Source organism: Cavia porcellus, unplaced genomic scaffold (genome assembly GCF_034190915.1).
Source record: "Cavia porcellus strain 051 isolate PalLab524CR breed Dunkin Hartley unplaced genomic scaffold, mCavPor4.1 scaffold_6, whole genome shotgun sequence".
NCBI classification, from domain to species: Eukaryota; Metazoa; Chordata; class Mammalia; order Rodentia; family Caviidae; genus Cavia; species Cavia porcellus.
The window spans coordinates 50346363-50370335 of NW_026947489.1; the positions used below are offsets into that span (position 1 = coordinate 50346363).

Below are 23973 nucleotides of genomic sequence, written 5' to 3' on the forward strand. Positions count from 1 at the left end.
CTGCATCTTCTGCCCTCCCTGTGTACAACTCTACCCCTCTGCCAGGGCCTTCCTAGCCCCTTCTTGCAGACTGAGGCCTGGACACACCTGAACTTGCAAATTCCCTTCTTTCCCTTTAATGCGGGGGAGGTGAGTGGAGGAGTGGAGGACTAGGGAATACATTTTTTGTTTCTCGAGGGCCAGGTTAAGTGTGACAGGCACGGAGGTGGAAGTGGAGCCTGGTTCACGTCTCACATGTCCCTCCTTGGACCTGCGTCCAGCTGAATCCTGGGCATTGTCAGTGTACAGCTTCTTGCCCAGGCCACAGTCACACTTCCACTGAGCCTGGCTGCCTCAGATGCTGCTGGAGGAGCTGGATGTTGTACAGCAGCTTCTTCTGATGGCCAGCCAGGGTGATGCCGAGGGCAGGCAGGTCTCTGGAAGGGAGGGAACAGATCAGGTCTGGGCTAGCTGCTCCAAGATCCCCAACTCACTCGCTCATCTGGAGCCCAGAGCATCTGCCCACCCACATGCTTCCCCTGCTTACTCCAGGCTGAGCTGAGCCACATCACTGAAGGTGCAGAGGCCGAACTTAGAGAAGTTGTCCTGGTAGCACTCCAGTCCAATGGCTGAAAGCCAGGCCTGGGGTGAGTCCAGACAAGGAAAGTCCAGGGCCACAGGGTTCAGAAGGGCTTGGGAAGGTCTAAGGTGAGGAGGGGCAAGCAGGTGGAGGTCAGTTCAAAGTCTCTTTTCCATTTTAGCCCTCTCTCCTCAGCTTTGTTTTGGTTTGCATTCTACCCCCTACTGGCTCTCCCAGGCTCCAGCCCCAAGCTCCAGACCTGTCCCCAGATCCCCCATCAGCCTGCAGTGTGTCTGGCTTGCGGATCATCTTGTCAAATGCAGCCACCAGCTGGTCAAAGTGAGGCCTCCGGGCATGGTCCTTCTGCCAGGTGTCCAGCATCAGCAGATGTAGTGCAGGAGGACAGCCTGGAGGTGGGGGCAGCCGGAACTCCTGCTCTATAGCATTTAGGACCTAGAGACCAGTGGAAGCACAGGATAGTGCAAAGATTCTGCTAGTAGAGGGAAGTATTAGGAGAAAGGATAAGCTAGAATCAGGTGCTGCATTAGGTGGGAGCAGGGAAAAAACTCAAAAATATCCTCTAAGTCACTCATGAGATTGCAGAAGAGAGATCTTACAAAACATGCACCTCAGAAGGTGGGGTGGAGGAGGCAGTATTGGGGTCAAGCTCTCACCTCCTGCTCACTCATGTCCCAATAGGGGCGTTCTCCATAGCTCATCACTTCCCACATGAGTATCCCAAAACTCCAGACATCACTGGAAGATGTATGCTTTCCATGTGCAATGACCTCAGGGGCTGCCCAGCGAAGCAAACAACTTGAGCCCTGAGAGGTGAAATTAAAAACAAATTAGTCATACTCTTACCAAGAATCACATTTACTGAGTCTATGCTCAGTTGTGCAGTGAAAGTTTCACATCAGACATTTCATTTAATGCTCTTAAGCATCTCAAAAGGGTAGGCAATTGGATGCAGAAGCTGAGGCACAGAGAATATGAACTTGTGCAAGATCCAGGCCTGGAGAGTCAAGATTGGTGCCCAGCTATGCTGATTCAGGATCTTGTACCTTCTGAATGTTAGGGAGATGGTAGGGAACTGGTGCTAGAGTTTTACAGGTCTTCTGCCCTCCCTGGTCCCTTCTCTGCCTCTATCTCTGAAATCCTTCAGTTGAGCCTTGTGCTGGTTTCTTTCTCCTCTCAACAGGTGAGCTTCCAATCCCCAGACACTGAGACTCCCACCCCAAGCACCCACCCTACATTTGAGCTCATGTTACGTGACCTGCAGTGGGTCTGAGTCTCCAGGCTCCACACTCACCTGAGGACTGTGGCCAAGACGGGCCACCTTGCATACCAGGTGGCTGTTCACCAGCACACTTCGGGCAGAGAGCGCGCGGTGCACGAAGGCAAAGTTGGCCAGGTACTGCATGGCGGCAGCTACTCCCCGCTGCATGGCCACCAGCTGCAGGCTGCTAAACTGGCCCTCCCGCTGCTGAGGGGCAGGGGGAAGAAGTCAGGAGCCTTGACATGGTGCCCAGCAGACACTGGCATGAGAGGCAGGTGGGGGCAGATGGTGAATTTGGTAAGCACAAAATGTCCTGGGAAAGAGGTTGAAGTCTACCCCAGGAGATGCAGCGGGTGGGACAGGCACAGGCTGTGTCTCCTGAAGAAAGTGAGAACCCAAGATTCCCTGCCCCCAAGGACCCTCCTCTACCCAGGCTGGACTGACCCGGAGGAAACTGTCCAGGGGCCCAAGCTCCATGAGCTCCGTCAGCACCATGAGGGGCCGGCTCTTGGTGACGACACCCTCCAGCCGCAGAATGTTGGGGTGCTGGAACTGACCCAGCAGTGCAGCCCGGCCCAGGAAGGTCATCTGTAGGCTCTCAGCACCCCCAGCCCACAGGGCCTGGATGGCCACAGCCTGTTCACGCCGTCCCCGTGGCTGCAGGCGGCCCCGACGCACTTCTCCAAAAGAACCTGGGAAAACAACAAGCACAGGTTTGGCAATGACAGGGAAGACTGGGTCTAATGAGATCCTGGCCAAGGGAGACAATAAGGGATTCTCTTGGCCCTCCGGGACCTTCCTTGTCCCCACAGTACCTGCCCCAATGACCTCCTCAATCTTGATATATGCAGGGTCGACTTCTCGGGCAAGTTCTCGAATGGCCTGGCAGGGGTCCTCATATGTAGAGGGGTCAATGTAATATTTTACTCCAATCCCTGCAAGATAAGGTACGCTATGAGAGAGAGGTGCACCCCTCACCTCCAGGAGATAGCATAAAGTTTCCCCTCAACCTTGCCATCCTCAAATCCCCCAAACCTGTGCAGATCCCCTTTGCTGCCCCACCTGGGCTGCTGTACTGCTGCAGCTGTTCTGTGTAGCCTGTCCCACGCCGCTTCCTAAGGGACAAACCTTGAAATAATGCCCCTACTTTTGTCTTCTGCCCGTCCCAACCATCCTGCTAAGCCAGCAATTTCCCAGCCAGGATCCAAGGAAGGAGAAGACACTACTGGGCTGCTCCTCCCCACTTCTGCATGGGGCTCAGAACAGGGTCTGGAGCCGTGGGAGAAGGAAGTATGGGTCTGGGTGGTTGGACAGGAGTGCCAGGGGCCTCACCGTTGGAAGATGACAGCAAGCACAGTGATAGCCGCCAGCAGGAGGAAAGCCAAGGCCCCCAGGATGGAGCCAATCACCAGGGACAGTTTTTCCGGGAGTGGGGAGGACAGCTCACCTGATGAACCAGCACCAGAGTCACAGGAGTCAGGTCTCTTACCCATGAGCATATAAGCAGACCACTGTGCACAGCATTCACACACGTCACACACATACCTCATCACATATCCACGTGCTTATGCAGACATAGGCACATGCACATCTCAAACCTCATACAAACACACATATGCACACATAGGCAGGCACACACGCCAAAGCCCACATCATACCCACACAAATGCATACACAAAGGTGCACATCCAAAATCTCACATCACACCCACACACACGCACACGTTCAGGAAGGTATATACCTTAAACTACACAACACCCACACACATGCACACATACGCAGGTACATACCTCAAACTCTGCATCACACCCATACACAAGCACAGACATGCAGGTGCACACCCCAAACCCCACCTCACATCTGTACACATGCACAGACACACAGGTACACATCCCAAACTCTACACCACACCAACATATGCACACACATGCACCTGCATACTCAGTCCTTCACACACATTCACAACCTCTATAGCCCATATGTACACCCAAGACATACTTACATGTGACATGCCTATCTATGCCCACAGTCCTCCCACACCCCCACAATCTCCAAGAAAGTCCCTAAGGTCAAAGATCAGCTCCTAAGGTTAGAATTAGCACAACACTCTTCTCACACCTTCCTGCCCCTGAGCCTCTGGAGTATCCTAGGTGGAAGTTCATGGCCTGGCCAGTTGTGAATAGTCCTGACAAAACCTCCAGCCTCCCCTGCCGTCTGGGGTTCCCCTCATCCCCTCACCTTGCGGCAGTGTCTGGAAATAGACCTTGCTCCCGTAGGGGCCGTGGCCTGCAGCAGTCCGTGCTCGTACCTGGAAGCCATAGATGTGGCCAGGGCTCAGCCGTGTCACTGTGGCAGTGTTGGTCTCACTGGTCAGGGTGAAGGAGTGTGATTCGTCCTCTGCCTGAGGGGCACAACCACTCACTCCCTGCCGGGCTTGGCAGGCCCTTACCCCTGGCTCTAAGCCCTTGGGATTTCCCTGTGCATCCCTAAGATGATGCCAGCCCCTGCTGTGGGGCTGCAAGTTCTCTCCAGCCCTGCTGCCGCAGCTCCTACCTTACTTTCTACCCACCTGGTCATAGTAGCGGAGCTGATAGTCAAGGATGTTCCCATTGGCCTGATCGGGCTGCGGCCAGGACACAGTGATGCTGTTGGCTGCTCGGCTCACTTGGTGCACCACAGGGACTGCAGAGGGGACTGAATTGAAGGAGTGGGGTGGAGAGGTGAGGCTCAGATTATGGATTTCAAAGCAGGCCAGATGGAGGGCAGGTGTGGAGAAAGAGAATCCTAAGGAGCAGAGGCAAGGTATCCTTAAAGTGGAAGAAAAGGACTCACCTTCGTGGCTGGTGCTGACATTGATGGCTGCAGCCTGGGGAGGGTCAGGGCTGAGCTCGGTCACCCCATTGACAGCCTGCACCTCCAAGATGTAGCGGACGTGTGCTCGAAGCCCCCCGACTAACACTCGACTCTCAGTCAGGCCCCTCTGGCGGGGATCAAAATGCACCTCATCTCTGCAGCGGCGACATGTGCCCCCACTGCCAGGCTCCTGGTGGCCCCCACACTCCTTGCACACAACGTTGAAGAGAAGGTCTCCTCGTCCACCCAGCTCCTGTGGCAGGCGCCAGTGCAGCATAAGCAAAGAGCCTTGCACCTCAAACCAAAGCTCCCGAGGAGCTGATGGAGGGCCTGCAGAAGCCAAGGGTGTGGCAGAGACAGAGCCAGGAAGGCAGGAATGGTGGGAGGAAATTATTGAGGAAAGCAGGTCAGGAGGGGAGGTGGCCCAGAGGGAGGAGACAGAAAAGCAGAAAGGAAAGCCAGAAAGCAAAGGAGGCAGGAGGGAGCGGGAGGAGGCAGGAGGGAGCGGGAGGCACGTGGAGGGCAGGGAGGGAAGGAAATCAACAAGGAGAAGACAATCAACTCCAAATGCAGTGTCAGTGTTGCACATCCCCCACCTTTCTGATACCACCCCTTGGGTCTTTTCCTTGCTGGGCTAGTACTCACCAGTGCAGGGTACCTCTGGTGGATCAGAGCTGGCCCGGTAGAAGCCCTGAAGACAGGGGCAGATAGGGGCTGCAGGATCAGGGGCATGGCTGCGGGCAGGGCACGGTGAACAGGGCGCATTCCCAGCTGAGGCCTTGTAGGTCCCCACAGGGCAAGCTGAAGGAGGCACAGGGAATGGGGCATCACACTCACGGCACCTACCCACGCTGAGCTCCCAATGCACCTGCATACAGGTGCTGGAGTGCACAGACCTTCGCTCTCCACAGTGAATCCTCTCTTCCTCCTGAAACCTAATCCCTCCACCCCACCTCTTCCCAGGAGCAGAGAGGTATTTTGTGAGTCATTGGGACAGAATGCAAAAGGGAGGCTTGTGCGGGGTGTAGGAAAGGCCAGCCCAGGTGTGGGAGTCCCAAGCTGGGTTGCATAACCTCCTTCTGCAGTCACTCTTCTTACACACTTTCACTGTCACCTCTCCCTGCTTCCCTAGCCACCCAGCCCTTCAGGGAACCCTCCTCCACCAGGTGACAAGGGGAAACAGAAGGCCCTAACCAATAACCTAGGAGCCCAACTCTTAGTCTCTGTCTCTCCTTAGCCTGTGGCCCCAGGACCCTCAGCAATTGCCATGGAAGGCTCCAGAACAATCTGGATAATTTCAGATAAGTGAGGGTAAGCATTTAACAAAATGCTTAGAAAAGAAAGAAAATCGGGGAACACAGATCCTTTCTAAAGATGGGTTGTTTCTGACCTTTGGGGGTCAGAGGGAAGCGTGAATTGTTCAGAGAGGAAGCCCAGGTCAGGGAAAGGTGAGAGGCTTTAGGCAGATTAGAGGAAATGGATCCTTACCTTGGCAGGTCTTGTCTCCACGTGCAGGCTGGTGTCCTGCCTGGCAGCGGCAGCCCCCGACAGCCACCATCCACTTGCCTTCTCCATTGCAGTGTAGCCTGGGTGGGCTGCCTCCAGCCTGGCCCCCCACACCATCCTCCTCCAGCTCTGCATGAGCCACACAGGTGCCCACAGCTGCCACCAGGGAAGCCCCTCCGGCCCCACTGGCTTGAGTCTCAGGAAAGGAGGCGAAAGCCCGCAGCACGGGGGCACAGGTGTAGGAGAAGAGCTTCACGGCCACCAGGGCCAAGCAGGCCCCCGTGTCCTGGAAAGCCACGTAGAAGCCGCGCTGGGTCAGAGGGCCAAAGCTGCGCTCCTTGACGTTCAGCTGCAGCCCGGCCCGCTGCCCTGTCCTGTGGGGCCCCACGGCCCATGCGGAGGAGGAGGAAGAGGAGGAGGCAGGGAAGCTCTCGTCCGCTGCTATGGTGTCCACCTTGGTCCAGCGCTTGAGGTGCCAGGCAGGGATGTGGTCAGGGCTGTCAGGCTCCTCAGCCTGGCGGTAATAGAGGGTAAAAGTCTCCCGGCAGGTGCCCCCGCTCACGCCCAGGCTGGCGCAGGCCCGCACGGAGAAGTGCAGTCTGATGTGTGCCCTCTGAGCCCCTCGTCGCTCCACGAAGTGCGTCTGCAGCCAGTTGTCCTGCGTGGTGCCTGCGGGGGCCGCTGCCACGTGGCACGCTTCGAAGGTCCGTGTAAGGCGGCTCTGGTCGTCCAGGACACTTACCTCGTCCCACTGTGGGGCAAGAGAAGGTTAGCTGCTCTGGGCCACGCAGGGAGGTCAAGGTGATGGTGAAAGGGCCCTGCCTACTGTACTGAAAATAAAATTAATGACACGGAAGGCAAAGGGAAGACCACAAGATTCTGTTCTATCAGGGAGAGGGAGTCTGAGTCGGCTTAGGAAACCAAGGTTTCCTGCCTGACTCCTCTCAGGGACCATGGAGAGGGCCAGGGATCAGAAAGAAGAGTGGACTCACCCCACCTGGTGGGTAGGTGAGCCAGCCAATCTCAGAGGTCTCTCCTGTGGTGTCCAGCAGCACTTCTGCACAGACAGAGGGAGATACACAGTGCTGGCAGCATTCACTCCATCCCCGAGAGGACCCAAAGGATGTGCCTCCCTGGTCCATTTCAGAGACCTCAGCCAGGAACCTGTCTCTGAAACACCCCATGCAGGTCGCTCATAATCCCAATGCATTTCCTCCTCGATGCCTTCACTCTTTTCTGCCTTTTAGAGTCCTTGCCCTGCCCATCACACAGGTCTCCATTGGCAGCTGGGGGTCTCCTGCCTCTCTTCTTCTTACCTTCCAGAGCCAGCACTGAAGGCCCCAGGATCAGGGCCCACAAGCTGCACACCATGCCCACCACTCTGGTTCTCCAACTTGCAGCACCCTCAGTAGCCATGAGGCATCTTCAGGGCTCCCACCATTGCCCTGGGCACACCCAGGTGGGGCTGTGGCTTCCACAAGACCAGGAATCTTCAGCCAAGCTTGTTTCCTGGGAAAACCAAAAGAGGCCAAAAGAGGCAGGAAGGAGGAGACCTGATTTCATGTACAGGCCAGACACTCAGCTGGGTCCCCTCCCACTATTCTCAAACTGCCCAGGTACCAACCATGAAGCAGGAGCATCAAGGACCCAGGGTCTCTCCTGAGAATGCCACCATCCTGGGGAACTACACGCCAGGTACCCCCATGCCTTGTGTGACCATGACTCTGTGGTCCTCTCTCCTGGCCTCCTTCTCACGGGCAGCCCAGGTAACTCTGGGTCCCTCTTACCTCTGTGTTCTGGAGGGAGTCCTTTCTCTGCATTTACTCTCCTTCCTTCCTCCAGCAGCCACCTGTGTGGAAGTAAGAAAATTCCTTAAATAGAGTTGGGGGGTCAGTGGCTCCTCTGTCCCTGCTGACATGTGGATTCTCCTTGTGCCCCTCCATGCTGCCTTGGATGCTTTGGCTACTGCAGAGACGCAGTGGAGCGAAAGGGACACAGGACGATGGCTGCGGGGTAGGAAGTGAAGGAAGGGAGGGGAACAGATGTAAAAGGCACATAGGCGTAAAGATTCTGAAAGATAAATGAGGAAAGAGCTATGTAGGTCTGGCAGACACTCTCTGAACAAAGGTTCTCTCCCCCAAGGGGCTCATTCTTTCCCATGGCTTACAGAAAAATAAGCGTACAGCTAGAACACATGAAAAGATGCTTCATGTTTGCTCACATTAGAGGAAGACACATTAAACCAACTGTGGAGAATCGGAGTGGTAGTTCATGCTTGTGATCCCAGCACTCTGGGGGGTTGAGACAAGAGGATCGAAAGTTTAAACCCAGCCTGGTTCTACAAATTACAGACAACCTGTCCCATAATAAGGGTTGGTTTTTAGCTTAATATGAAGGCCCTGAGTTCAATCCCCAATAACTCAACATAAAAACAAAAACAAAACTGGGGCAGCCGTGTGTTGCAGAATGAATGTTGGTGCCCCTGCCCCTAACTCTATATAGAAATCTGAATCCCCCATAGATGTTACTAACAAGTAGGGGTTGTGGGGAATAATTAAATGCTGGGGGATATTCCCTTACAAATGGGATTTAGAAAGCGCTTATAAAAATGATCCTACAGAGCATCCTAACACTCTACTTTGTAAAGCTGCAAGGAAAAGAGGACAACTACAACCAGAGAGAGAACCAGCATCTAAACCCAAGTACTCTGGCACCCTGATCCCAGCCCCGCCTGCACAGTGTTGAGAAATACACATCTATGGTTTATAGCCCACCCTGCCTATGGCAGGCTGCAGCCCAAATTGATGCAGACATCATTTTTACCGCAGAAATTGAGAACAACATATTGTGCGAAACAAAATATTAGCAATGGGGGCCCTATCTCTACACTGGGTTTATGGGTTCTCAGTGGGACGCCCACGGTGTAGAATGATTGCCAAACCCTGTGTGGGAGCTCCACCTCTAAGAAACCATTCAGGGACCATAAATTGTACCAGTTAGCACGGATGTCTGATCAAGAGGACTCGTGTGAATTGTTTAGGAGGGAACAGGCTGCAAACTAACTGTCCATCCACAGACAGATGTCAAGAAATTATGGGACATCCTTATTGAGGATGGCTAAGAACTGTTGTAAACTGAGAAAAAAACCATTTTCAGGAGTGTACAGTACGCTCCCATTTGTCACCTGAAGAACAGACTTTGTGTATGCTTGGAAGGGCTCTTATGGAGGAACACAGGAAACTTGGTAAAAAAGCAAAAGTAGAGAACTGGGAGCCACAGCCAAGGAAGAATGAACTTTCCCTGCATTCTCTACAATTTTACACTTGAAATCTTGTGTGTGCATTATCCTCTCAATGGGCTCGCTACTTAAAATTCTCTTTAAAAGTGTAGGTATCAACTTCTTCATGTAGTGAATACAAGTAGTATTCATACATTCTCAGAATGATTTCTGGTAACAGAGAGCTCCCTACTGAGGAAAGCCTCCAAGCCTGCAGGAGGTGCAGCACTGTGCTCAGGAGTCTGGGAAAGGAGACACCACTGCCCCAGAGGTCACAGCCAAGACACAGGCAGCAGCAGCTCCTCTGCCTACTGCATTAGACAGTGGCTGTGCTCTGCCTCTCCTTGGAGCTGAGCCTCAAGGGCCTGCACATATCGCACGAACAGAAGCAGCAGAATCCATTTACTTCTGTCTGATAGGCATGTTGCCCACGTTGCTCAAGACAGGACAGAAACCCAAACCATAAACAAAACAAAAGCAGTTGGAGGGAAGTTGCAGGTTGCATCTGTGTGGTGCTCTTAACCACAGTGCTGTGCAAAACTACACATTTCTCAATGAAACTGAAATCGAACTATAAGACTACAGTTCACTGACACTAATATGAGCATCATAATTTGATTCCTAATAATCTTGATTTTTTTCTGAAAAAGTTATATGTACTCTACTAGAAAATCTTGAAGCCAGGGTGGTGGCACAGGTCTGTAATCTCAGCACTCAGGGGTTGGTGGGCTGGGGGACAAGACAGCAAATGGCAAGTTCTAGCCCATCCTGGGCTACTCAGTAATTTTATTGAGATTGTGTCTCAATGAATAACTAACTAAATAACTAAAAATTTAAATAAATTTAAACAGGGCTTATGATGTAGCTTAGTGTAAAATACTGGGTTCAAGTCCCTAGTAGCACAAGCAATAAAGAGCAAGTCTGGTCTCTAAAAAGCTACCATGGAAAGACACCCTGGTGTCTGGCTTATGTGTAGTGCAGTGGGAATCAGCTAACCAGCCTCTGAGCTTTGTCTCTCCAACTTCTGACAGCCTTTGTGTGAAATGGAGAGTGTAATTAACAGGCTATGGCAGCAAGCAGGAAACAGTTGCTTCTAGCAAACACTTTCTAAGAAATGTAGATTCTTTGCAAATACTGCCCTCAAAGCTGCTAAGATCATTTGCAAAATAAACAAAGGTTCCAGAGAAGAAAAGGAGATCTTGAAGGAAGAAGCTGTATCACTCCCTTAACTTCTATGACCCTGTTGCCAACTCCAACAACTGTTTGCTAATATAATTCAATTTGTAGATCCAGTTCTCAAAATCTCAGTGCCTTAATACAGACACATATTTGGTGCCCCAAAAGTAACTAGATCTTGTGCAGAGTCAATCTTTAGGAACACTGTTATCAAGAACAGAAAAATAGCAGTGTCAAGTTCGTAAACAATGGAGACTATTTTACTATTTGCTGAGCTATTCTTTAGAATAGACTAAGGCAGAACAGAAATGAGTTCTCTAATCTGCACAAAGAAGAAACAAAAAAGTCTGTGTCTTCCTAAACTAACCAGCTAGGTAATCATGGAGAGGGAACACTAAATATTTTGGTAACATTTTAACAACTTTTTGTGCTTGAAGGACAGCAAAACAAGACAGAAAATACACACTGTACCTAATGTCCACTGTGCAATGTGGGACGTTATAACCAGTGAAGAATGGCAAGATATTTGCTGTGATGAAGCACAATACAAGCCACACAGTGGCTTGTGGCTACAGGGGGTGTGTCTCGGTAGCCTTAGCAGGCATCTCAATGAAAACATGAAGCTGGCCTCTCTCCAGAAAATGCAGAAAAGGGCAAAAGCAATTATGAAATATAGGAAAAATCTCAACTTCTTAAACTTCAGCCATCAAGAAGAATCTAAAAGAAAAAACTGGAGATACTACAGGGAGAGACTACCACCTGACTAATTTTTTGAAATTTTACTAAGAACACATATGTTCATTACAGAGAAATGGTTGAGATGCTAAAGTGCTGAGAAATGTGTTTTAATATTTGCTGAGAGTCTCTTACATTCAGACACAGAATGTTGAAGCTCAAAAGCCTATTTCTTCATGGAAGATTCTATTGCTGAAGATTCTATTGGGAGTTATGTCAGTTCCTGCTTATCTAACAAAGCAGATAAATTCAACTCTTGTTTTTCAACATAAAAAAGAATCTGAGTATGTCTCCACTGGAAGAATAAAAATAAGGAAGAAGAAACTTCAAGATATGGAATAAGTTGCTGTCAATTAATTCAAACCACTGCAGATTCTTTTAAAGCAGTGTCAAAAGTGGAATAATCAGTGATAGGAACACGACAGCTCCACCTGCCTGGAATACTGAACAAGCAGTGCTTATCCCTGGCTTCCAGAGGTGCCTGCAATGGCTGTGGACATGCACAGTCTTCTGTGATCATTCACAAGAGCACCCTGGGCATAGCGAGTATGAGAAGAGGCATGGCATGGCCAGGGTCCTCTCCTCATCCTCAGAGGCTGCTAGAGATTCCTTTCGGTTCACCTCAGGAAAGGAGCTGTCCAGTGTCCAGAAATCCTTAAGCATGAGAAAGTACTCAAGACAGATCTCAGTAGAGAAAACACTCTCGTTCCACTCATATGCATATCAGACTTTAAATATATAAAACCCCCAAAGCAGCAGAAATATGGATGTATAAACGACAGCACAAAATATGAGAACGATTAGAGGAAACATCACATGACAAAAATTGTATTCTGTGATTTTCAATATCTTCTGCCCTTCTTTTCTGGATATGCTACTTTCTTTCTGTCTGACACAAGGGAGAAATTAGATCTTTGCTTGAAAACTTAAGACAAGTCTTAGGCATCAGGACTGTATTTTGCTTTCAAAAAGTGGAAAAAAAATAAAGATTTGTAGAATAGTAAGCTACAAAGTATGTTTTCTATGAAAAAGGAAGCTGTAAAAGTAAATTAATAAATCTGTACAATTTCTTAAAATTTTTTTTAAATTCAAAAAATTAACTAATGTAAGCCAAATAAGCTTGGATGACAGTAGACAGAGATAGATCAAGTCATTAAAACTGGTTACTGTAGGAGGCATAAATGGAGAATGGTAGGTGAGGGTAATTTAACTTTGTCTTACATATACTTGAATTCATTTTCTTGCTATTATATTAATAGGCATACTTTATTTTTTATAGATACAACAAAATCTAAACAGAGGACAATGTTTTTGAGAAATAGACAAACACAGCATGTTTTCAGTTCACCCGCTCTCCTTTGACCCTGCAAGTTTAAAGCTACCTAAGCATGTTCACCTGTAAGAAGAAAGCAGAGACGAAAAGTTACAGAAGCTGAGAGTGATGATTATAGTCAGCAACAAAGCAAAATAACTTTTATCCCTGAATGTTTCTGAAGCTTCTCTCCCAAGTTCAAATCAGGACAGAAGACACAACCTCCACGTCATGCAAAGGCCAGGAGCACAAAGGCACAGAGGGGCAGAGAGGGGCCAGGGCCCTCAGCAGTGGTGCCTGCATACAGGAGGCAAGGCCAGCAGCAGCCAGGGCAGAGGGAGCATCCTCAGGGCAGAGGGGCCAGTGGTTTGGAATCTGGCGTGGGTGCTGCGCTGGTTCTCCCACCTGTTCCCTCAGGGTCAGCGTGGGTGAGGTCAGCACCAGGGGCTCTGTCCTCTGTCCAGTTCTGCAGCTGTTAGACACCCCAGGAATTCCAATGTAATCCTTGCTCAGCTGAATGCTGCAGCCTCCTCCCTCTAATCTGCACCCTGGAGATCCTCTCCCAGCTGTCTCCTGCTCTGGCCTTCTGCCTTGAAAAGGAACCCAGTGCTGCATCCAGGGCAGGCAGGGAGGAGGTTGCTGTCCTGTGGCTCTTGATCCCCTGCTGCGCAGGCAAAGAAGCCCATTTATGGATTACCCAGCAGAGTCCAGAGTCCCTGGAGGCCTCCAGCCTGTGAGAATGTCCCCAGGAGCATGCCATACAGACAAATGTGCCTTCTACTCCACTGTGAAGGGAAGGGAGGCTTTTAAGATGCAGGCAGTGTTGGGGTCTAGACATGCAGAAGAAGCTAGACAGCCACGTAGAATGGGCTGTGCTGACTGGCACTGACTGGGGACACACAGGGCCCTGGAAAAGGGGTACAATGAGGGGGTGGAACAGGTGGCAAGTGTGTGTGAAGGAAGAGCATTGAAAGGCGGTGGGTGAGAGCCCCTGAGTGCCAGGAGCAGTACCTGTTGGCCATGTATGAAGACATGGAAGGGAGTGTGTGTGAGGTGAGATGGGTGAGGGCAGTGAGCTGAAAGTGTGTTTGTGTGTGCCAGGACACACTGCTCAGGGCTGGCTGTTCTGGGGTCCACAAATTCCTGTGCCTTGCTCCATCTGCCTGACTATGAGCTTGGGAGCTCTATATGCAGAAGTATTTAAGCAGAGATAGGGAGCACAGCAGTGAAGCGAAAGTGAAATGGGGGCTTCCAATCATACTGCCCCAGATTCCGCCCATTCCCATCCACAGGCAGTGGGCAGCTGGCAGGGGTACAGGACCTAGGGCCCAGGATCAAGAGGGTGAGGAGGGCTGGGAGCTCTGTTTTCTCAGCAGAGGGTCCTGCTTCCCCATGCTCAGCCATCCTGGCTTGTTGCTGCCAGCATCCAGCAAGGTGCATGGTCATGGCCAATCATCACCTTGTGCACTGAAAGGACCAACAGAATCCAAAGCACTCCTGTTCCCTCCACTACTAGATGGGGCAGGGGAACCCATGCTAATCTTCCTTCAGGGAAAGAGGTCTGTTGCCTAGAAAGGACCACTGCTCCTCAGAGAGGCACTCAGTCCCCCAATGCCCATCACTGTGGCAGCTTCCCTGGTCTGTGAGCCATGCTCTCCCCTTCCCACTGACCCTCAGCTCAGAAGCACCTTCTCCCTTTGCAGAGCCTGAGTCAAGTTCCCTGGCTACTGGGAGGCCTGAGTTAACTGATGGAGAACAGGCCTGACAGCTCTTCTCCGTGGGCACTGCCAGGGACATTACCACATGAGCTATGCTGGGCCCAGGCCAGCTCCCCCAGGGATGGGAGGAGAGAGGGTGCCAGACAGCCAAGATGGTGAGTGGAGGTGGGGAGCAGGCAGGGCCAGGCACCCAGAAGCAGGGAGGGGTCATGCTGGGGCAGGAGCAGGCAGGAGACTTTGGTTACAACTTGGGCTTAAGGCTGAGAAGCAGGAACCAGGCCTCCACTCCCAGGCTGTAATGTGATCCAGGCTAGGGGGGCCAGGGATACAGTGGGGAGCTGTGGGCAGGTATGGATGTGCCTCCTGGCTCCTCCCTGCTCCAAGGGGATTGGAGAGATGCCACTGGAGTCAGAGGGACGGGCGATCCTTTTCAGGACTCTAGGAGGCTCCTCTCTGTGAGAAGCCCCCAGCCCCAGAACAGGACCCGCAGATTAATAACGTGGAGGGAGGATAGTGGAGCACAATGAGCCTTTGGTGGGAAGTTCCAAGCTCTTCACTCTCCTGAATATGTTTAGTACTTCCCAAGGAGGCGCTCCAGGAAGTGCAGGGGCCCTGAGGGAGGGCTCCTCCACTTTGCAAATCTTTAGCTCTCTGCACATCTTCCCTTGACCCCCCCCCCCCAGCTTACCTTCCTGCCGGCCTCAAGCTCCGTGGTCTGCTTTCTCAGGGAACCCCTGTGGAGCTGCTACTCTCAGAGCTCGCGGGTCTCTTGCTGTCCTCCTGGATGCAGAGACCCCCGCTTGCCCGAGGCCCGCGACCCCTCAGCAGGAAATCTGGGATTCCGGGAGGACACAGGGTTGGCGCAGGAGATCGTGCGGGGCCCGGGTCGCAATCGCAGGCTCCGAGCTGGGTCGCGGGTCTCATCCGCGGCTCCCCAGCAGCGCTGCAAGGAGCGCAGCCGGGCCCGCCCCTCCGTGCACCTCGGCCGCCCTCCTTGTCCCCTCCTCCGGAGCAGAGCCCGCCCTCCGGCTGGGCGGCGCGGGATTGGGGGCGACAGGAGGGGGCGTATCCCAGTCAGGTCGCGGGCAGTGGCTGGAGGAGGCTCAGGGGTCTGCTCGGCCCCGGCTCCAGGCGCAGAGCTCGGCCGGCTGTGCGTCAGGCTCTGCCCGCCCGCGCCTCCCCGCCTTCTGGGCTTTAACTCTGGGCACCGCAGCACTGGGGCTCCTGCCCTGGTTTGCACTAAGGTGGGCGTGAACTGAGAAAAAGAGGAAGAAGGAAGAGGGATGGGGGCGAGACCAACAAATCTTGAGGGGCGGGAGCGGTCCGGGCAGGTCAGGCAACCCCAGAGTAGGGTGCAGGGTAGCAAAGCGCCCCTGCGCCGCCCTCAGATTCCTCTCGCGGTCCAGCTGGGATCTGGGTCAGCAGTAGGGCTTCTGACTGGAACCTCCCTCCCTCTGCCTTGCCCAAGGGAGGGGAACCTGGGGTAGAAAAAGAAGGACCCCGCCGCGTAGCATGGTCTGGCTGGGGCTCGGAAGGTCGCTGCCGCAGAGGATGCTTCCTCTCTGCCTGCACCTCAAGGACCCCAAAGCCCCCGGTGATGAGAGGCGGTGGAAGGTGCTCTCAGGAGGTTTCTGTACGCGAGGCTGAGGAACCTGGGGGAGGAAATGTTAGCACCCACCCCTAACCTCAGCAACGTAGGCCTGGACTGGGGGTCCATTGTTTGGTCTGCGTGGCTGGCTGGGGCCTTCCCCGAAGTGTTGCTCCCTCCTCCTGGCTCCATCTGGGAACGCAGGCACCCGCTGGAAACCTCCTGTTCCCTTTTTCTCCTCCACATCGCCTTGCCCCATCTTGCTCGCCTGCCGCTTTGACTTGCTCAGCGACAGGCTTGTGAAAGCCCTGACTGAAAGGTTCATCACCGCTTAGCTGGTGCTTAGGGAGCATTTAGGAACCTGGGGAAACAGAGAAATCTGTGAGCCAAGGAGCACAAGAAACAAAACAATGAAACTCATCAAAAGACACCTAGAAGATCAAGAGGCTTTACATGAATTGATTGAATGCCTGATGGAAAGATAAAGGCTAATGAATGAGTCCCCACTTGACCAGAGGGTTGTTCACTGTTAATGGAGTCAATTAGTAAGCCTGGTGGAGTTTAATGATTCTGCATTGGGTCCTGTTAATAATTCCTACTGTGCCTGCTGATAGGGTAACTCTTACTCTGTTTCCACTGGCTTTGAAGCCTGTGCTAGAGCACTGCCTGCGTGTTTTCAGCAGTGGGCAGCAAAGCCTTCAAAGTCTTGTGGAAGAAACCTGAGTTTACATGGCATGTGGTATTGCATAACTCATGGCTGTGCATTTACACAGGCACATAGATGCACATGCACACACACACACAGGGCTGAACTCAGGACCCTGAGCATGCTAAGCAAGCCCTCCTTGCCACAGCCTCTCCTGGATGTATAACAATACATCTGAGTGGCTGGGAATCTGTGGATAATTAGTAGACAACTAAATTATATTGAAATAAATGCACCAGACAAAAACATACATATATCTCCATGAAACTCCAAAAGTCCAGTAGTAATTTGCAACTTCTCTGGTGTTAGTAGTAATGTAAAGCAATCCGTATGTCTTTCTATGGTATGGCATGTCTCATATTAGAGAACTATAAAATAAAAAGGGTTTCTTGCCAAGGCTTATGTAACTAGTTATTTTTATCTGGCTAATAAAATTGAGAGACATCTAGTTTGCAATGAAAATACCATTTTACTCAGGATGGAAAATGATTTATTTTGTGTTCACAACTTGCCTGTTGTCATAATCTGTGTGGTATAATGTAGTAAATTTTAATAGTTGTGAAGCACAGAATCACCATTAAATTATGCTGCAATCTAAACAGCAAAGTAATGAATCTTTTTCTAAAGTCGAGTATAAATGTTGAGGATAATTTGTTCAGTGTCTAACACATATCAGGTACTTGGAAAAGTTTTTAAAGGAAAAATATAATATTAAAATTGTCCAGTGCCAAAAGGCAGGAGTTTATAAACTTTGTTCCTCACAGAATTCAGGAATTTGAGCACACACAATGTGTACTATAAGTCCAGGGGCAGAAGGATCTCTAGCGTGGGAAATTCCACGCGGGAATGACAGCTTCTACCTCTTCTTGTAGTTTCTCAGATTTTGCCTCCTTCTTGGCTTTTAATGTCTCCAATATCTATAACTCTCTGAGGGTATTGAATTTTCTCTTTCTTTATTTGCCCTTTTTGAACAGCGGACCCAAGTTGCTATTATTAACTTACAAGAAATTTCAGGTATAAGGAATCTAGCAAAAAGCAATAGAATTTCTTTACTTATGGGTCTCATTTTAAAACCTAAGTTACAGCTCCCTATGAGCCCTCACAGGGGCCCAGGCCCTCCCTTGAGCTGTCTTGAGGCTGTTGGGTCTCCAGATGCGATCTCACTCCCAAAGCTGGAACCCAGCACCTTATCAATGTTTTCACTAATAAAACTGTCAATGGTCATTTATTTCACAATTTTTTTAAAACCTCATGGTCAGAAATTTCTAGAATGTTCTCTAGTGTTTCTGCTTGGTTTCAAGACAAACCTAGATTAGGACTTATTTGCGAACCAGTGGTGACTGACACTGTGGATTATGGTCTTCAATGTTTACCCATCATAATCTTCATCTGCTTTCACTTGAACCAAACGAATAAAAGGGGATCCACAGGTGTCTGTGCATGAGGAGGAGAGTGTTTCCTTTCCGAGCAGAATATTATCCCACTCTGACTCCAGAGGTTTGGAACAGGAACATTGTACAAGGGTAGTTCAGGTGTATTAGGAAATCTGAGGATGCTTTAAGGCCCCCACATCAACTAGAGTCCATCTTTAAGATTAAACCTGTTTTCAGATTCCCAGAATATGAACCTGAGCTCTTATTATAATGTTTACTAACATCAGGCAAGGTAAAGAAGGGAACTGGGGGCTGAGGAATTAGCTCAGTGGCATAAGCACCTGCCTGGCAAGTGCAAGGTCTGAGTTCAATTCCCAGTATCTAAATACATAAATAAATACATAAAAGCAGATTCATCCCATCTTAAAGCACTCTGTGATACAAAACAAAAAATTTAAAGAAGGGGACTGGATTAATTTAAGATGCTACTTCAGCTGAGTTTACTGTTACAAGAATCTTTGGGAAGCTTCCCCCAGTGTCCTGTCTACTCTTATGGGCCATGACTGTGTCACATGACCACCCTGCCTGTAAGAAACTGGAATTTCTCACTGTACCCAATAAGGTGAAAGCTCTCATACAAGGGAAGGATGAGAAAAAGACTATTGGACAAGCAACCAGAAGGCCTGGCCACAAAAAAATAAAAGTCTGAGTTATCTAAATCTTTTCCTGCAATCAGCAGACATGAGGCTTTTTATGGGATGTCCTTATTGATCTTTTCCTCTTGAATATGTTTAAAAAATACTTTCAAAGTTTGAAGATGCCTCCCTGAAAGTCAGCAGAGTGAGTAGAAATGTTAGGAGCCCCCTCTCCCTAGAGTAAGTGTGACCCTCTCTCTCCAATCCCCTATCTTTCTTCAGAAATAATGAGATGAAAGCATTCATGATTTTCATAGCATTCGGGGCAGGCTCACGTGCACAAGAGGACTGATAAATGCTTCATCTCACCATCTGCTCCTTTCCTGTCTTCTTCTTTCAGGTCCAGAGAGGAGATAGGATGATTGCTCCCATGGAACTGGTGATCCCGAAGCTGTTCCAGTCTGCGTAGTGTTCTTCTGGTGCTTTGATCTGGATTGTGGAACCTGAACAGGTCTACCTCTCTCATCAAGAAGAGACTTCTGCATTTCCAAAGGATCTGCCTTGAAACTCTAGATGTACCAGTAATACTTCCTATGACAAAGGTTCCTTGTCAGTCTTGCATCTGAGATTACCTGTTTCCAGTGGGCTCAATGTATATTCCAGTGGGTGCAGAGAAGCTATTGCTTCAGACCTCTCAGCACCATAAATTAAGGAATGCATGTGTACACAAGGGAGCCTGACATTCATCTGACACAAAATGGAAAACATGCAATGATGAATGTGGTTAGGAAAAAATTATTCACTTTGTATTTCTAATAAGTGAAAACCAAAGCAGAAACTTTCAGAGATTGTGATGACAAGAGTGTAAGGTAAATAAAAAGAACTCAGTAGATAAAATACATTTCAGTCATGCAGGAAAAAATAAAAATGACAATCTCCAGGACAAACAAACGACTGAAACAGCAAGTGGACCTGGGACTTCATTGGAGGACTGAGACCAGGCTAGTTTCCTTTGTAAGTAATAGGGAAGGTAAAAATCTGGAAAATAAAGCATGAAATTCTGACTTTGAACTCACAATAATTATAGAATATGAACAAATACCAGATACATAAGAGAAAAAAATAAATTGAAAGACATTTGTTTAATTAACTTCAAATAGTCACATGATCAGAGATTTGGAGATTACCTGGTATGGTGGCACATGTCTATAATCCCAGGCCTGGAGAGCCTAAGGAAGAACTGCTGAGTTCCAGGCCAGCCTGAATTATAGAGAGAGACTTTCTCTCTCTCCATATATCTATATGTATATATTTATAGATTTTTAACTTCATATCAAAATTAATAAACAAGAGTTAATGCTTCTCATTCAATACCTTTTGTAATCAAACACAAATCGACACACACACCTACCCTGATAAAGTTTATTTATTTATTGTTACAGTTCATGCTGGCTTTGAAGTCACTTTGTAATCCGGTCTTATCCTCCTATCTCAGCTGGGATTAAAGGTGTGAGCCACCACACTAAGATCACAGAGTTTACTTTTCAGAAGAGTTAAAACCATTCACATTCCTATTTCCACTGGGAGACCCCAACTGGAGAGGACTCAAAGCAGGGACACTGGGGTTTTCAGAAGGATAATGAATCACAATATTGTTGAGCAGCTCCTCCAAAGTCATTGTCAGCTCTCTTACAGGCTACTCCATGGTGAGGTTAAAATACTAATTGCTCTCCACATTTTTCTTACACCTTGGAGCAAGTATAAGACCTGACTCCGGTTTATGAAGAGCAAATGGAAATCTGCTCAAGGTGTCTCTGAGAAAGCTTTTGGGTCTCTGATGACAGGGTGCTCATTTGCTGGGCACAGCCCTTTTGCTCTTTCTCCTGCTTTAGCTTAGTCCCTGGGACACTGCACTGGTTGGTTCCTCTCAATCCCAGAACAATCTTATAGCAGGAAACCATACAAGTCTGTTATCTCATTGTTCTGGGGGTCAGAAGTAAGAGGCAGGTCCTTATACCACTGAAACCAAGGGGTGGGTAGGGCTATCTTCCACAGTTTTCAGCTACAATTCCATTCTTTGCCTCTCACTGTGCGATCTCTACAAGCCACTGCATGCTTGGGCCTCTGTATTCAAAGTCACACTGCTGGACTGAATCCACCCACCACCATCCCATGACTCTACTTCCTTTTCTACTTTAAAGACTTTGGAGTTAAAAGGAGTCTACCTGCATAATCAGAATCAGCTACCTATATAGAGGTGAACTGTTTGGTGACCTCCATTCCTTTCATGTAAACTTTTAATATCCATACATGAACTGTTGTCTGTTGCATTCCTGGAAGTATTGATACAAATAAAACAGCAGCACATGGGCCTCCTTGGGGACCACCTCTCTGCCTTTCCATAATTGTGGTGATGGATGGGGGTGGCAGCCCCACATTGGCATTGAACCCCAGTCGCTAACTCCATCACTGTAGACTTTTTGCGATAAGAGAAAAATAAACACCATGGTTGTTATTTTTATTGTTTTCTAGTGGATGCATTTCTAAAGTACATAGACTTAAATATTATCTCTTGCTATTTACAGAATGCAAAATAAGGTCATTTTTGGATTTGCAATACCTAGAAAACTTGCTGCTTCAGACCGTTTTCCAGGAAAGCACAAATACATTCTGAAAAATTAGGAAATGAACAAACAATTCATTATTCATTATAGAAGTTATCTATCTAAAATTGTAGAAAAAATAAAACACAAAAGTGTTTTAAACCTGCAAATCACTATCCAATAATGAAGAAAATTCAGTAGTTGAGGCTGGTTGTTCCAGCAAAATTTACATTAAAAAAGGAGATTAAAAAGAATATTTTGTTTTTTAAAAAGGAAATCTTAAGTTCTAGGTTGATATACTGCAGGGTATGAAAGAGACTAACAAAGACGAGGATGTCATCCTTGCTAAATTCCTTGATATCCACCAGAGGAAGTCAGTACTTATTGTTGGCATAATTAGGTAAAAAGATTTTTTATGCTTGAAGATAATCACATCAGACTATCTTTAAAACAAAGTGTTAATCGTACAAGTCACAGATAAACAAATGGATATAGTTCCTCCAAAGGTAAAGTAGATAATGATAACAAAGAAGCATTAAAATATAGGAAGCATACATATAGGACAGTGTCAAATGACGTGCAGTTTCTAATGAGCATGATATTCTCAAATATTTTTCTATGGTAGGTTGGTGGAATAAATATTTGTTAAGTCTTCTCACTGAGAATGTAACAAAGGTCTCTCTCCTATTTTGATATCCCTACAGGAACTGTTGTCTGTTGCATTTCTGGAAATATTTATACAAATAAAACAACATATTGGTATCATTGGGTCCTTCAATTTCTGAAATAAGAATAAAAATATCAGTGACAGTGCAAATTAATATTTGATAAATTTAAATGTATAATTTTAAAATACTGAAGCTATATAGTTTATGTACATGTGCACACATGTGCGAGTTCGCACAGACACACAGTTGCAAAGACTAGAGGCATCATTTCCATGTTGTACACACCATTCTCTTTCTCACTTCTTTCCTACCCCTTCCCACCCAGGATAGTCAGGATGGTGTTAACTTGTCCACAAAACTGATTAGGCTCTTACAAGCAACAATTTCAGATTTTCATCTGAGTCTACATAGCTAAATCAGCAATCATGAAAACATATTCAACTTAGAAATAAGCCCATCTTTTTACTTCTTATAAATCCACCAGAATGCAGTGTCAAAGTGGGAGTTGATTTTTTAAAATCATAGCATACTTGCATTCAGATTCAACGAAAATGTGCTTAAATGCTTTAATCACTTTATATAAAGACATGAAATTGTTTATTTTTCTATTGGAATGTAGAATACATTTCTGAACTGAATATATTCATCTCTTCTGTTCAAAGCAAATTAGTGAATAGGAAGCATTTGATAGATGATATAAAATGTTATACATAATTGGTATAAATCACAAAAATTTCCCATGTTGACACTCATTAAATCCCTACCCAAAACAAGCCCATTCTATACTCCATTTCCCCCACCCACAGTCTTTTATTTTCCCGGAAGGAACTTCGCTAATTCTGCTCTTCATAATTGGATAAATTTCTAATTTTATTGTGAGCAGTGTGAGCCTTGCTGTTGCAAATGAGTCAGCTCTTCCTCTTTGCAGCGTTGCTCCAGACTATTTATGAGAACTGATTGATGGCCTTGGGAGCTGTGTTTTTGTTATTCACTGCAAGCTGGTGGACACTAAGAGAAAAAAAAGGAGACAAAGCAGGAGAATGGATACAGTGCCACCCTGTGTTACTCTCCCAGAGACACCAGTAAAGTAAATAACCTAGACTGGCTTCAAAAATCAACTTTAAATGCCAGATTAATTTAATCCACAGTCTGTAAGAGGAATAGAAAAGTGAGATACCATCAATATTACATTCCTTGATGTCTATAAGAGCACGTTGATACTGACTCTTGCTTAAATCAATCAGTGTCTGTAGAGAGATTATTTTTCTTTCTTTTTTCAACTACATAATTCCTGTTCATTTTTAAAATATAAATCACACCCAGAAATAAACTGTTACAAGAATGCTCAGATTTTCAAAAAGTGTGCAAAGTCTACTTAATGGGAAAAGTAGATTCAACAAAAATACTTGTGGCTGCTATATTAAGGACTGAGGTGGGCTACTTTATACAATATAGAAAAATTAATAAAATGGACCAAAGATTTAACTTCAAAGCTATAAAACTCTTAGAAGAAAGCATTTAAGAAATTTTTTATGATGCTAAATTTGGCAATAATTTCATGGGTATGACAGTAAAAGCACAGGCAAGAAAAGGAAAAATAGATTAAATTTACTTCATCAAAATTAAGAACTTTTATGTATCAAAAAAATAATACTCTCAGGGAAGTCAAAAAACAGAAGCAGGTCCAATGTCAGCCACCTGTAACACCAACACTCTGAGACTGAAGCAGGAAGATCTCAAGTTTGAGGCAGGTCTGGCCAATTTAGTGACACAGAAAGACTGTTTCAAAATTTTAAAATGATCCAAGAATGAATCTCAGTGCAGAGGATTTCGATTCAAATCCAACATTGGGGAAAACAAATAAACAGAATTGCTGTGTACTCTAGCAATTCCACTCTTGAGGATATGCTCACAAAATTGAAAGTAGAGACTAGAAGAGATCTTAGTAGAACAATATTCATAGCAGCATTTTTCACAGTAATAGT

At 47.8% G+C, this 23973-nt stretch overlaps 1 protein-coding gene across 4 annotated transcripts; it reads right to left on the minus strand.

The window, feature by feature from the left end:
- Positions 1-90: 90 nt before the first annotated feature.
- Ephb6 (EPH receptor B6) lies at positions 91-15369 on the minus strand. Of its 4 annotated transcripts, none has more exons than XM_063250640.1 (18): positions 15104-15369; positions 7985-8046; positions 7514-7706; positions 7190-7254; positions 6180-6948; positions 5337-5492; positions 4671-5021; positions 4408-4532; positions 4077-4239; positions 3171-3285; positions 2874-2953; positions 2654-2773; positions 2283-2530; positions 1872-2042; positions 1234-1383; positions 819-1012; positions 527-682; positions 91-416 (listed from the first exon to the last, which is right to left on the minus strand). In XM_063250640.1, exons 3-18 carry the CDS (start codon positions 7611-7613, stop codon positions 308-310), a joined length of 3072 nt encoding a protein of 1023 aa, XP_063106710.1. In that variant the 5' UTR covers positions 7614-7706; positions 7985-8046; positions 15104-15369; the 3' UTR covers positions 91-307. The 4 variants fall into 4 exon arrangements, with proteins under 4 accessions (XP_063106710.1, XP_063106711.1, XP_063106709.1 ...); XM_063250641.1 differs by having other exon boundaries at positions 1872-2045; positions 4077-4146; positions 15104-15368; XM_063250639.1 differs by having other exon boundaries at positions 1872-2045; positions 15104-15366.
- Positions 15370-23973: the final 8604 nt, after the last annotated feature.